The sequence below is a fragment of the Vipera berus genome, assembly GCF_964194415.1.
Source record: "Vipera berus genome assembly, chromosome: 1".
Classification (NCBI taxonomy): domain Eukaryota; kingdom Metazoa; phylum Chordata; class Lepidosauria; order Squamata; family Viperidae; genus Vipera; species Vipera berus.
Window position 1 is genome coordinate 62285965 of NC_138202.1, and position 15517 is coordinate 62301481.

The window sequence follows — 15517 nt, forward strand, 5'->3', positions numbered from 1 at the left end:
TGATAGACAAGAGTGCCTGAAGAACTATGAACGGAGGTTCACAACATTGCGCAAGAGGTTGCAACTAAAACCATCCCAAAGAAAAAGAAATGCAAGAAAGCAAAATGGCTGTCTGAGGAAGCTTTGCAAATAGCTGAGGAAAGGAGGGAAGCGAAAGGCAAGGGAGAAAAAGAAAGATACACCCAATTGAATGCAGAATTCCAGAGAATAGCTAGAAGAGATAAGAATGCCTTCTTAAATGAACAGTGCAAAGAAATAGAAGAAAACAATAGAATAGGGAGGACCAGAGATCTCTTCAAGAAAATTGGAGAGATGAAGGGAACGTTTAATGCAAAAATGGGCATGATAAAGGACCAAAATGGCAGGGACCTAACAAAGGCAGAAGAGATTAAGAAGAGGTGGCAAAATTACACAGAAGAACTATACAAGAATGAGCTTAATGTCCCTGATAATCACAATGAGGTGGTCACTGACCTCGAGCCAGACATCCTAGAATGTGAAGTGAAATGGGCCTTAGGAAATCTGAGCAACAACAAAGCTAGTGAAGGTGACACTATTCCAGCCGAGCTATTAAAAATCTTAAAAGACGATGCAGTAAAAGTGCTACACTCGATTTGCCAACAAATTTGGAAAACTCAACAGTAGCCACAGGATTGGAAAAGATCAGTTTACATTCCAATTACGAAGACAGGCAGTGCCAAAGAATGTTCAAACTATCGCACCATTGCACTCATTTCACATGCTAGTAAAGTTATGCTTAAAATCCTACAAGCTAGACTCCAGCAGTATGTGGATCGAGAACTACCAGAAGTACAGGCAGGATTTCGAAGAGGCACAGGAACTAGAGATCAAATTGCCAACATACACTGGATCATGGAGAAAGCTAGGGAGTTCCAGAAAAACATCTACTTCTGCTTCATTGACTATGCTAAAGCCTTTGATTGTGTGGATCACAACAAACTGTGGCAAGTTCTTAAAGAGATGGGAGTACCAGACTATCTCATTTGTCTCTTGAGAAACCTATATGCGGGTCAAGAAGCAACAGTGAGAACTGGACACGGAACCACTGATTGGTTCAAAATTGGGAAAGGAGTCCGGCAAGGCTGTATACTGTCACCCTGCCTATTTAACTTATATGCACAGGACATCATGAGAAAGGCTGGGCTAGATGAATCAAAAGTTGGAATGAAGATTGCTGGGAGAAATATCAACAACCTAAGATATGCAAATGATGCCACTCTAATGACAGAAAGTGAAGAGGAACTAAAGAGCCTCTTGTTGCGTGTGAAGGAGGAGAGTGCAAAAGTTGGTTGAAACTTAACATTAAGAAAACCAAGATCATGGCATCCGGCCCTCTCAATTCCTGGCAAATAGATGGGGAAGAAATGGAGGTAGTGACAGTTTTTATTTTCCTGGGCTCCAAGATCACTGCAGATGGGGACTGCAGCCAAGAAATTAAAAGACGCTTGCTCCTTGGGAGGAAAGCCATGGCAAATCTAGACAGCACACTAAAAAGCAGAGACATCACCCTGTCAACAAAAGTGCGTATAGTCAAGGCTATGGTCTTCCCAGTTGCAATGTATGGCTGTGAAAGTTCGACTATAAGAAAGGCTGAGCGCCAAAGAATTGAGGCCTTTGAACTATGGTGCTGGAGAAGACTCCTGCGAGTCCCTTGGACTGCAAGGTGATCAAACCGGTCAGTCCTAGAGGAGATCAACCCTGACTGCTCTTTAGAAGGCCAGATCCTGAAGCTAAAACTCAAATACTTTGGCCACCTAATGAGAAGGAAGGACTCACTGGAGAAGAGCCTAATGCTGGGAAAGGTTGAGGGCAAGAGAAGAATGGGACGACAGAGAATGAGGTGGCTGGATGGAGTCACTGAAGCAGTAGGCGTGAGCTTAAATGGACTCCAGAAGACGGTAGAGGACAGGAAGGCCTGGAGGAACGTTGTCCATGGGGTTGTGATGGGTCAGACATGACCACAACTAACAACAACAACAACAACAACTATTATTATTATTATTATTATTATTATTATTAGTAGTAGTAGTAGTAGTAGTAGTAGTAGTAGTAGCAGCAGCAGCAGTACTACTACTACATGCTGAAAGCATTTAGATTTTTTAAAAAAGAAGATATTAAAATGTGGAATATTTCCCGGTACTGAATTTCTGTTACTGTTAAATTTCAGCATTTAAAACAACAGTAAAGAAATCCAAGAAAATGCAGCAAATATTAACATTGTCAATTATAATTTAAGACCAATATTAAACTCTTTTTCATGAAATACATGTAATAAAATTATGTGCCATATATTGAGGGGTGGGGGTGGATTTGGGTGTGTTTGTTATATTATCCCTTTAATCCCTAACCTATCTTTAAAAGTAGCATGGTTTGATTTCCAAATTTTAAAAAGGACAAAATGCTAAAGCATATTTATGATACTGTAAATTACCAAAAAAATATGAAACTGCCTATACTGCATAATAAGTTTATTTTTTTTCTCCTTCTCACAATATTAGAATGAACAATGCACGTAAACAGCTTGAAAGACTATTCAAAAAGCTATTGCCATTGAATAAGCCCTTACTGCAGCCTAGAGATGATATTGTAAAAGAACTAGCATTTGCCTTATAATTGGTTTACCTCTAAATCTATTGTGAATTCAATAAACCTTTCACAATAGCGGACTTTATCCATACAGAGGGCATCTAGAAGAAAACACAAGACAATTATACATTATCTCAAGGACATTGGTGGGATAGTGGTTAGAATGCAGCATTGCAGGCAAACTGCCTACAGTTGCATCCTGACAGAACTCAAGCCTTCCATCCTTCTGAGGTCTGTAAAATGAGGATCCAGATTGTTGGGGGCAATATGGTGACATTGTAAAACGCCCAGAGAATGCTGAAAAGCACTATGGGGCGGTATATAAGTCTCAATGCTATTGCTTTTGCTATCTCCTTACTTTACACAGATAGCAGTCTTACATGTAAAAATCCAGAGACTTTCAGTTATGTTGGCTGAAAATTATGAAAGCTGTTGTCCCAAGACTGAGGGTGGAGCTAAAATTTCATCCAGAGAACTCTTGACATTGCAGCAATGTCAAGTAGAAAAGTCGAAGGTAGAGTACACCAAATTTAAAAAACCTCTCAATAATCTTGCTCCCTTCCCTCTATTTGAGAGCACCTACAAGAATTAGGGAAAGAAGAGCTGAGGACAAACAAATAAATATTTAAAGCCCCTTAGCATTTTGTTTTCTATTTGGGATTCTTTCTTCACTGCTGAAGATCAGACGGGCAAGAACTGATCTTAGAAAAAATTTTCTTTAAATCTTACTCCTTAGCCCATTAAGCTACACATTAAAGAAGGGAAGGGAGTACTTGCCCATATGAACTACTTACCTGAAATGGATATTGACTTTAATACAGAGATAAATTTCTGGATTAGTTGTGAAAGGAATCTCCTTTCCTGATATGTCCTACAATATAAAGACAAAAGAAAAGCCAGTGGAACTCTGCATCAGCAGCCATCTGAAATAGGCATCATCAATATCTTTGCCTAAAAGTTGCTAATGGCAAGTTGAATAATAAAGGAGAACATCTGTAGCTCAGACTGAACTGTGTGGTCCTTGGTACTCTCTGAGCTTGGTTGTTTTCTTGCAGATCTTTCATTACCCAAAGTAGCTAATATCATCAATGCTAGAAGCAGTGCACTGATGATGTTACCTAGTTTGGCTAATGAAGTGTCTGCAAGAAAACAACCAAGCTCAGAGAGCACCAAGGACCCCCAAGTCAAATAATGACCTTCCTCCCCTCCAGCTGCAGCATGATCCCCAATAAAGCATTCTAAAATATTTGTATTTTTCTAAACTAAACAGACTAAATGCAGCAAGGGATTCTTTTTTTTTTCATTAGTAAACTCCAGTACATTATAAACTGTCCATAATGTAGAAGATATTGGAATGCGCAGAGATGGACAGACTAACTATGAGACTGAAAGACAAAGAAGAAACAGAATATTATGAAAGCTGGAATTTATTTTATAAATGGTTGGGAAAAAGAACCAAAGAGTGAAATTAATGAATTATAAACTCAGTTCACACGTTGTTTGGAAAATTAACATATGTATGTAAAGAATAAAAATAAAATATATAAAAAGAATAAACTGTCCATAATGTAATATGTTCAACATTACACTAACACCCCCAAGTTATATAGGACATATATAGGGTCAACTACATCGCATCTTTCAATATAAAAAGAGGCTATCAAATTTCAGGCTCATTGTCAAGGAAAAGGTTTTCTCAAATTTTGCTTTTCATTTTGAAGGGAATGGCAAGAGAGAAAAACCTGAGTGTTCATTCTTCTCACTTTTTCAAAAGAAGTTCCAAATGGTTACATATTTCTATGTACTTCCTGAACAACTACTTGGTAAAAAGTATTTTGCTAAATGGATACACTGCAGATTATTGGGGGTTTTGTATAAGATGGGCAGGGGAAGGGTAGATGGGAGGGAGGGGGCAGACAGACAGACGTATTTCAGACTAGCTTTGCTGCAAGAGGCTAGCTAGGCCATGGAACATACTGAATGCTTTCGCCTTCTAATCCTATCTAGATGTGGTATTATAAATTCTCCAACTCCTGACTTCTCACAACATGGCTTAAAAATGATCTTCCAGCTCAGCTCAAGAACTGCTATTAAACAACAGTGGTAGGGTTATTGTTAAACTTACTGCAATCGTGAATTTTCATCCATTTTCTCATCATTTTTCTTGATCAAATTCCAGAATTTTTTAAGTTTTGGTGTCTTTTTCAATTCAAGTTGTAGACGTGCCTAGAATTTTATTTAAGAGATTTATTTAATTTTTCAGAAAATCAGTACTGCAGCATTTACATTTACCTATTATGCTCCTATTTTCATTTAAAAATAAGTATGGTAAAGGGCCTTGTTTGCCCACCAAAATATAAGATAAACCAACATTATGGCTTACACAAAGTGTGAACAAACCTATTATATCTTAGTTAACAAATCATGGTTACACATGGTTTCATTGACACAGCCAATGAAATTTAGTTCTGTTTGCCTTTCTCAGCAGACATGAGTGGGGAGATGGTATAAGCTCCAAAGGAGCATTGAAAATCATATAGCATACAATAAACATTATGGTTCTTTGAATATAAAAGCTTGATTGATAATGCAAATAAAAATATGTATGGTGGTTAAGGTATAAGCCCTGATACCAGGAGTCTGAGTTCTAGTCCTGCCTTGGCACAAAGCCAACTGGGTGATCTTGGGCAACTCACTTTCTCTACAAGTAGGCAATGGTAAACAACTTCTGAAAAACCTTGTCAAGAAAACCGCAGAAACTTGTTCAGGCAGTCTCCAAGAATTGGAGACAACTGAATAAAAGAAAGGGAAAAAAAACAACCCCTAAAAACAGAAATTTTACCTGTCTGTATATTCACTGTAATTGTAGATACAAACATTTCTATCTATAACACAAGGTTCTGAGATCTTTGAAACCTTTATCTTAAGACAACTTACAGGCTGCAGCCCCATCCACATTGGGAGAGAGATGAGTTGCTGGATTTGTCCTCTGATCAAGTCCACTTCCTGTCATAAGAAATTATAAAATAATTTGGGATCTTATACAAATTTAGATACCTCATATATGGTGGTATAGGCAGCATTTCTAAAGTATGGTTATTCATTCTTTCTTGCTGCACGAGAATAGCTTTTAGTGGAAGAGTAAGAAAACACAATTTCATGAAGTGAAATCCCCCCAAAATGTACTATGATTAAGAGTTAATATTCTGATCAGCTACTTAAAACATTTCAGTCTACTTTCTACTATTCTTGACTTGCTTCCAAGCTCTAGATTTTTATGTTATTTCCCGAACCTCTGTTTCACCAGTCTAGTAGCATCTTTACTTTAGTGGCTCAAAATATTTTTTTTAAACTTCCTTGTAGAGCAAAAATTTGGAGGGGGAGGAGTTTGCTTTGCGTTGCTTTTAATTTAAAAAGGCAATAAAACAGGCTAGCGATGCTAACAAAGAATGATGCTACAATGAATTGGTATTACAGTACGCCAGGGGTAGGCAACCTTGGCTCTTTTATGACTCATGGACTTCAACTCCCAGAATTCCTGAGCCAGCCAAGCTGGCTCAGGAATTCTGGGAATTGAAGTCCATGAGTCATAAAAGAGCCGAAGTAGGCATTTTTTCACTATATACTAAAAGTATCATTAGTTGTAACAATCTTTGGAAAATAAACTTACCAAACTGTTGAAACAATGATCAAGGAACAGCAAGAGTATTGTCTGCTCTTGAAGAGTGATTTCACTGTTATGCTCTGCCAAGGAAGCCACCAGCACACGTTTGAAAAAGAATGGAAAATGCTCCGGCTTCTTCTTGAATGTCTAACCAAAAAACAGAAGTAGAAGCAGATTGTCAGGAAGTTCAGATGTAACAACATTTGGGGGAAATAAAGACTTTGAGACAAATACAAGTTCTGTTCCCATTTTCATATTCCAGTACTATATAAATACGAAGAATCTTATTCTTAACTCCTATCATTTTACTGAAAGATTAGAACATGCCTCTCATATGCTGAAGTATAAGTAAAGACAGCTGGGAACCTGTTACAAGGAGAGCTCCCAATGTCACATAAATGGATAATCTTAATTTGTGCTGCCTATGTGGAAATCTAAGGAGGATGCTCAAGGAATTGGGCCAATAACATGGACCAATTTCTTAACCTCTGAACTTAACACTGAATCTGCAGATGAAGAGATGAGGGACACAATCAATTCACTAAAACATTCACCTTTCTGAATTGGTCCCTCCCTCAACTAATACCTGCCAACAAGCATCCTCTCAGGCTGCAAGAAGTAAAAAGGAAAAGTAGAGGGGTTTCCATCAAAAGGCCAGCTTCCCCATGGTTTTCTTTTCCCTCCACTGCCATCTTTCAACATCTATTCCATCAGACTACAAGGGAAAGAAAGCTGGGAAGCAACTTGCTGAGGAATTAAAAAAAATGGCTCTATTTCCTCCTACACTATCTGGACCGAGATGCCCTACGCACAGTCACTCATGCGCTCGTGACCTCCCGTTTAGACTACTGCAATGCTCTCTACATGGGGCTGCTCTTGAGGACCACTTGGAGGCTTCAACTGGTGCAGAATGCGGCCGCGCGAGTTGTGATGGGGGCTTCCCGATACTCCCATGTAACACCTCTACTCCGCGAGCTGCATTGGCTTCCGGTTGCCCTTCGGGTGAGATTCAAGGTGCTGGTGATGACCTATAAAGCCCCGAATGGCTTGGGTCCGGGTTATCTGAGGGAACACCTGCTGCCGGCATCAAGCTCCCTTCGTCCCGTGCGCTCCCACAGGGAGGGCCTTCTCAGGATACCGCCAGTTAAGGAATGCCGGCGGGCTATTCCTAGGGGAAGAGCGTTCTCTGTGGGTGCGCCTGCCCTCTGGAATGATTTACCCGTGGAACTTAGGACCACCCCCGATCTGCGTTCATTTCGCTGGGACCTGAAAACCTGGTTTTTCGATCTATCAGGCCTGGACTGAAGGGGTTTTAGCTTTTTTAAATATTGTTTTAATTGGGCTTAATTAATTTAATGTATTTTACTTCTATATTATCTTTTATATTGTATTTTATGCTGCCCTGTAAACCGCCCTGAGTCCTTCGGGAATAGGGCGGTATAGAAATACATACAAACAAACAAACAAACAAATAAATAAATAAATTTAATTTAATTTAATTTAATTTAATTTAATAATTTGATTTCTATACCGCCCTTCTCCCGAAGGACTCAGGGCGGTGAACAGGGCAATACACAATAAAAATATTATACAAAAATTAAAAAGCCATTAAACATTATGCCCTTAAAATTAATACATATTACAATTAAAACTATTTATAAAAACCCAACCCCATCCCGTCAGACCAGGCCAGCTTGTTCGAAAAAGAAAGTTTTGAGATCGCGCCGGAAGGAGCGAAGGTCGGGGGCCGTCCGGAGCTCAACCGGTAAGCTGTTCCAAAGGTCTGGCGCGCCCACAGAGAACGCTCTCCCCCTGGGGGTCACCAATCGGCATTCTTTGATCGGCGGCACCCTGAGGAGGCCCTCTCTGTGGGAGCGCACTGGACGGAGGGAAGTTGACGCTGGCCGCAGGTGTTGCCGTAGGTAATCCGGACCCATGCCATGAAGGGCTTTGTAAGTCATCACTAACACCTTGAACCTCACCCGGAGAGCAACCGGTAGCCAATGCAGCTCGCGGAGCAAAGGTGTAACATGGGAGTATCGGGAAACTCCCAAGACAACTCGCGCGGCTGCATTCTGCACCAGCTGGAGTCTCCGGGTGGACCTCAAGGGCAGCCCCATGTAGAGAGCATTACAGTAGTCTAGACAAGAGGTCACGAGCGCATGAGTGACTGTGCGCAAGGCATCCCGGTCTAGATAGGGCCGCAACTGGCGCACCAGGCGAACCTGGGCAAAGGCCCCCCTAGTCACAGCTCCAATATGCTCTTCCAAAGAGAGCTGTGAATCTAGAAGGACCCCCAAGTTGCGGGCCCTATCTACGGGGGGTAATAGCTCACCCCCCATGGCCAATGATGGGATAATCGGAATTTCCCGGGATGCCGGCACGAACAGCCACTCAGTCTTGTCAGGGTTGAGTCGAAGCCTGTTCCTCCCCATCCAGACCCGGACCGCCTCCAGGCAACGGGACATCATAAATAAATAAATAAATAAATAAATAAATACATACATACATACATACATACATACATACACTGTTTTATTTTAGTAGTTATCTGCTTTCTGACTTATGTCCTATGCAAATTGTTCAAAGGAGGGCTTCACTTAGGGTCAAGCCACATGAAGTACCGTTCCTCAAAGCTCAAGCTGGCTGTGCCCTCCAAAAGTGAGGCCAATCTGAGAACTTTCCCAGATCCTCTGCACATGCTCAGAAAAAATTCCCTGAGTGAACATGGAAGCATATAACAGTTCAATGACATAAAGTTGAACAAGGGTGAAGTTGCTTTTAATTTCCCATGCAGTAACCTTATACAAATGAAAAATTGTATTACTATATTTTGAAAGATAAACTTTCCACAAGATTCTAGCAATGCAGAGGAAGTGCATCCAGCTGCCAAAACGATTCTTTTCACATTGACTCTGCTTCCACTGCAAGCTTTTTAACTATCCATAGGTATTGTGCAATGTAAAATATAGTGGCAGGTGGCTTCAGATAAGGAATGATCACCATACTGTTTACTCTAACGTTTGATAACTCTTTAAGTGGTTAATGAGAAACATGAAAATTAAGAATCAAAGTTTCTGCTTGCTATAACAGAAGTTTATTACCTCCCAAGCTGGAACATTTTCTCTGAACTTTTCATTCACCATACAACAGATGGACATCAAATAAGCTTTGTTAGACAATTCAGGAGCATAATTCACCCATAAGTAATTTTCCAGGTACTGACTGAAATGAAGGAAAAACAAAAAAGAAAATAGTGACCATTTGTATGTCACCAATCAGGAGATCAGCAATGTAATTGTTTATGAAAACTTTCCTGTAAACTTTGTAAGTAGCTTTCAGCGTTATCTTCCAACACAACATATCGCACATCAAACTTTGTGATAATTAGAACAGTTCAAGAATAGCAGGCAAAAGCATTGGGTCGCCTTGAAATTTCCACTTATTAAATGAATAGAGACATTTTACATACAGTGGTACAGACATGATATGCATTTGAACATTACTTCAAGTTGACTGTATAGCAGTAAGAAAACAAACACACCTCCAATTTACTAGAGTGAAACAAATGTCTGCTGTCTCAATAACAGACACAAAGGTTGTATGAAAGTCATCTTATGCAAATGTAACATAAACAAAAAGAAAAAAAGCACATATATAAACAACAGTCCTTGACTCCATAATGCAGCTCAAAAAAGGTACCATATTCAGAAGCCACAGACACTTCAACTTAAGTGGTCTCGATCTATCTGTTATAATTTTATATAACAACTATACAAAACAACAGGTAAATGCAAAGTAATAGATATGGTATTTTTAAACAATGAATGTTGATACCAGAACATTATGACCGTTGTAACATCCCCAGGGTCACGTGATTTACATTTGGATGCTTGACAACTGACTCACATTTATGACGGTTGTAGTGTCCCTAGGTCATGTGATCACCTTTTGTGATTGTCTGACAAGCAAATTCAATGGGGAAACCAGATTCACTTAACAACTGTATTACTAATTTAACAACTACAGTGATACACTTAACAAATGTGGCCAGAAAAGTCGTAAAATGGGGCAAAATTCACTTATAAAATCTCTCACTTAGCAACATACATTTTGGGCTCAATTGTGGTTATAGGTTGAGGACTACTTGCATTACAGCTATGCCATGCTTCAGATACAGTTCTTCCAGAGCTGCTGTGTCAAACAAGGAAAAGATCTGGCTACTTTAAAAATTATCTGGGAGGTGCTCACGGTGGTGCAGTGGTTAGAATGGAGCACTGCAATCTAACTAACTGCTCACTCCAGGAGTTTGATTCTGAGTGGCTCAAGGTTGACTCAGCCTTCCATCCTTCCAAGGTTGGTAAAATGAGGATCCAGATTGTTGGGGACAATATGCTGACTTTATAAACCACTTCGATGGGACTGTAAAGTATTGTGCAGCAGTATATAAGTCTAAGGGCTATTCTATTGCTATTGCTTTGTTGTAGATTCTGAAGCATAATTTTGGAATCAAATGCATAAACTCATACAACCCTCCTATTCCCTTAATTCCCTTTACTCTTCACTGTGCTAAAGAGTAAATAGTTCAAGAAAATTTTCATCCAGGAATTCATAATGAACTATTATGCTATACCAGACTACCTGTCATCAGATTTGAAGCTAGTATCAGCTCATTCTATGATCAGTTCATACTTTAAATTTATTTTCTATAAAAAATATACTTACCTAAATTCTAGAAGCATTATCTTTCTGATAGCAAATCTGAAATCAATAAAAAAATTAAATTTTGTCACATCAAAATCAGTAAAGAGGAATATCTCAGACTAAACCAGGCATGTATCACTCAAGGGCCTCCAAATACTGCTAAATTGCAACTTTTATATCCCTCATTATGAGCTCTGCTGCCTAGAGCTGTGGTACGACCTACATTTGGTGGGAGGGAAATTTATTTTTGAATGTAAATAACTGGCCATCTCACTTGCATATGATTTTGGGCAACGTACATAATTCCTGCTCAGAAGATTGGTACCTTTATCCTTAACCTGAAGAACCCCTTGCAACACAGTTGTTATGCTATCTTGTACATGATAATGGTATCTAAGGATATATAAGATTTTTTAAACAAATATGCTTCATAAAGGCCTGATTTGGATTATTACTTTCATTTATTCCAGTGAATAAAACTGTCCATGCAATACAATTTATAGAAGAAAAAAGCTCACATCAATTAATTTTTATTATGCTTTAAATGTAATGTAAAATGTATAAAACGTATCTATAAAATAAGCAATTTGGCAATTATATATAAGATGCAGTATATGATACATACTTTGACCTAACAATTTCTTTTTCATACACATCTTCAATAACCTAAAAAAACAAGAAAAAAATTAAGATGTATAATAAAATGATTGTCTTATGTATTTTCCTTTTCCCAGTAATGTGCATCTGCAAGGAACTAAATAAGCAATAAATAGTCCAGCACTGTTACTACACTTAATTTTTCTATTACTACAGAAATTTTACAAATGTCTTGCTAAAAATAAGGATGTATCAGGATATAAAAAAGTAATTAAAAACTCTTGCTAGCTAATTTTAAGAGTAAAATCAATATTGTTTTAAAGTTAAGATACAAACTACAAAAAATAGTTTGATATTGTTATTGCTCTTTATCCAATTAAACATTTTTTTATTTGTGGTATCTATTGTCAAGATCAAATTACTAAATATTATATTTAAACAATTACCCTTGTTTCAAATGGCAGCTTTTTCTTGACATGTGGTGCCCAATATTTATTTGCCAGCTGCAAAATAAAAGGTCATGTAATTCAATTATACTATTCATATACATTACTAACACTGTATTTACAATATTAAATGTATACTATTATGTGAGGTTAAAAGTGTATTAGCAAAATGAAGGCATTAGATAATTTAATCTAGTAAGTCATTCTTAGGTTAGTTTGCATTTAGCCTTTTGGGGCATAAAGAGGTAGTTCTCAACTTACAACAATTCATTTAGTGACCACTCAAAGTTACAACGGCACTGAAAAAAGTGACTTATGACAGTTTTTCACACCTATGACCATTGCAGAATCTCCATGGTAACATGATCAAAATTCAGATGCCTGGCAACTGATTTATCACCGTTGCAGTGTCCTGGGGTCATGTGAGCAGCTTTTGAGACCTTCTGACAAACAAAATCAATAGGGAATCCAGATTCACTTAACCACATTACTAACTTAACAAATGCAATGATTCACTTAACAACAGTGGCAAGAAAAAATGTAAAATGAGGCAAATTAACAAATGTTTTATTTAGCAACATACATTTTGGGCTCAACTGTAGTCGTAACTCAAGGACTACCTGTAATTTTCATTTCATAAGTAATCTGGCATTACAACCGGAGAGAAGATTCCTGGGAGTTATGAAAGCTCTTCTCAGATATCCAAAGGGCTGTCAGATATAAGGTAGAGTTGTTCAGATTTGTTCCAAAGGATGTAAGAAACAATGGGTTTAAATTAGAACCAGAAATAATTTTCTAACAACTAAAGCTTTAAAAAGTCAATCAGATTGCCTCAAGAGGTGGTGGACTCTCTTTTCTCCAAGATGTTTTTTAAAAGCCAGATGTCAGGAATGCAATAGCAAGGAATTTCAGCAATGGCCAGGGAGTTGGGCTATATAATCTATGAATAAACATTTATCATTAGAAGCAAAAATAGCTGAGTGTAAGAGCAAGTGTTTGTTCCTTTATTATTCAAGAATGCCAATTCTAATTATTTACGTAAAATTGTAACCATTTCCTGTAACAACATATTATATACTTCTTCTCTGTGCTTTGCTTAAAGTTGCTTACCCAGAAATGGAATAACAGAATAACAGAGTGGGAAGGGACCTTGGAGGTCTTCTGGTGCAACCCCCTGCTCAGGCAGGAAGCCCTAGACCATTTCATATAAATGATTGTCCAATCTCTTAAAATCTTCCTGTGGTAGAGCATTCCCAAGTTCCAGAGGCAAGTTGTTCCACTAATAAGATATTGGAACACTGCTATCATGTGACCCCCAGTCCTTATTTTCATTAAATTAGCCATACCCAATTGTAGCAGCCATTCTTTATATGTTTTAGCCTCCAGTCCTATGATAGCATACCTATGTTTAAATCACTATCGACCCATGAAATTTATGCCAATTTCTATCTGAATTCATGCATTATGCTAAGCTATAACACAGTTTTTCTGTTTATGATGTGGTGCTATTTTGTTTCATAAAGCATGGCTTAGTCTACAATTCAGCAAACATACTGCAATAAACAATAACTGCCTAAAGTATGTTGAAAAAACTACAATTTGCTGGATTTGTTAAACTATTATGATGATAAATTAGGAAGAGAAGAGAAAACTGTATAAGCAATTCTCTGAAAGAAATATGAATGCAATAATTCGTTTTTGAATTTTATTCAACCAATGACAATTCAACATGAGCTGAATTGATAGCTTTGTTTTCATACAACTTGGTATAGAACTGGATGCTTCAGTATCCATCTTACTATCCACTAACATCCATTCATCTTAAAACATGTAATATAATTTCAGGCTAATTTGTTGTGTTAAACCAGATAAAGTTTTTATTACAGAAAACACACATACAAATGTCATCGTATCTTTTCATGATAAGCAACATGCGCATTGCGCAGAAGTGAGCCCTTAGATTACTCTTCTCTTTTTAATATATATATATGTATGTATGTATGTAAAAGGGACGCGGTGGCTCAGTGGGTTAGGACGCTGAGCTTGTCGATCAGAAGGTCGGCAGTTTGGCGGGTCGAATCCCGAGTGCCGCGTAACAGAGTGAGCGCCTGTTACTCGTCCCAGCTTCTGCCCACCTAGCAGTTCGAAAGCACGTAAAAATGCAAGTAGAAAAATAGGGACCACTCCGGTGGGAAGGTAACAGCGTTCCGTGCGCCTTTGGCGTCTAGTCATGCCGGCCACATGACCACGGAGACGTCCTCGGACAAACGCTGGCTCTTCGGCTATGAAACGGAGATGAGCACCGGCCCCTAGAGTCGGAAACGACTAGCACGCATGTGCGGGGGAACCTTTACCTTTACCTATGTATGTATGTATGTATGTATGTATGTATATGTATATGTATATATGTATATATGTATATGTATAATTAATAAAGTAGTATTGGGGGTTGGCTCTAAGCTCTTTAGAAAAAATAGATACAGTTGAAAAACACGAAGATGCTTTTCCACAAAATTATACCCGGCTATCTAAAGACGGCCCTGTGGGAGATCAGAAGCGAGATTTTTTGAACAGCCATCTCCGATTTTATGCCTTGGATGCGTCCAAATACATCTTCCTAGGCCAGGGGTAGGCAACCTCGGCTCTTTTATGACTCATGGACTTCAACTCCCAGAATTCCTGAGTCAGCTCAGGAATTCTGGGAGTTGAAGTCCATGAGTCATAAAAAAGCCGAGGTTGCCTACCCCTGCCCTAGGCTGCAGGTGGCAGCTCTGGTGGGGCAACTAACCTGGCTGGGACCGGCATTAAGGAAAGGCAGTGCATGGGACCTTCCTAGACTATTAGACCAGAACCTGCGGCCACTAGCTTAACTTTCTTCCAGGTAGGAGGAAAGCCAAGAGGAAGAGGTTGCCAAGAAGCTCTGACCAAAACAAAACTCCCGTCTCTCCTTCCAACTCCCGCCTCGTCCGGGAGTTGCAGCCTCCTCTCCGGCAGCGGCCTTTACCTGCGTCACGAACTCCGCGTTAATCTGAGATACGGTGGGAGCCACGATCTTCTTAGGCGGAGGGAGAGACTCCGGTTGCTGAAGAACAGATCCTACCGGCGCAGCCATCTTGCTCCCGCATGAAGAAAAAAAAAATCCCCGCTCAAGTTAGTCAACCCCTTCCGGGTTCACGATAGGGAGGGGGTTTTTTCCCCCTCCTCTCTCTTTCTTTTTCTCTCGCTTAGGCCCACCCACCCCTCTCCCTTCATCAAATGGAATTGCCCCGTCAGTACCCCCGAGTATCAGAATAACTTCCGCTCTTTTACTCCTGCTTGCTCGCCGAACTCTTTACGTAAGACGGTTTCCAACCAATAGGAGATAGGAGGGAGGGGGAGGGGGAGGGAAAGAGCGAATGGTAGCTTTTGTCTATTGCTCTCGAGATTTTTACTACGGCAACGCGACTCCGTTCAAGTAAAAGCAGGGGAGGGATAGGAGGGATTGTAAGGGTTTCCTTTA

The 15517-nt window shown here is 39.2% G+C and overlaps 1 protein-coding gene across 1 annotated transcript in view; it reads right to left on the bottom strand.

Moving 5' to 3' along the window:
- Window positions 1-15167, bottom strand: part of AQR (aquarius intron-binding spliceosomal factor) — a 49642-nt gene extending 34475 nt beyond the window's left edge. The window contains exons 1-10 of the mRNA XM_081317862.1: window positions 15023-15167; window positions 12019-12075; window positions 11601-11641; window positions 10997-11032; window positions 9376-9496; window positions 6278-6418; window positions 5545-5613; window positions 4733-4833; window positions 3402-3478; window positions 2644-2708 (exon numbers count right to left, since the gene is read on the bottom strand). Coding sequence (XP_081173988.1) covers window positions 2644-2708; window positions 3402-3478; window positions 4733-4833; window positions 5545-5613; window positions 6278-6418; window positions 9376-9496; window positions 10997-11032; window positions 11601-11641; window positions 12019-12075; window positions 15023-15130 — 816 coding nt within the window. The 5' untranslated portion in view covers window positions 15131-15167. The remainder of the gene's footprint in view (window positions 1-2643; window positions 2709-3401; window positions 3479-4732; window positions 4834-5544; window positions 5614-6277; window positions 6419-9375; window positions 9497-10996; window positions 11033-11600; window positions 11642-12018; window positions 12076-15022) is intronic.
- Window positions 15168-15517: the final 350 nt, after the last annotated feature.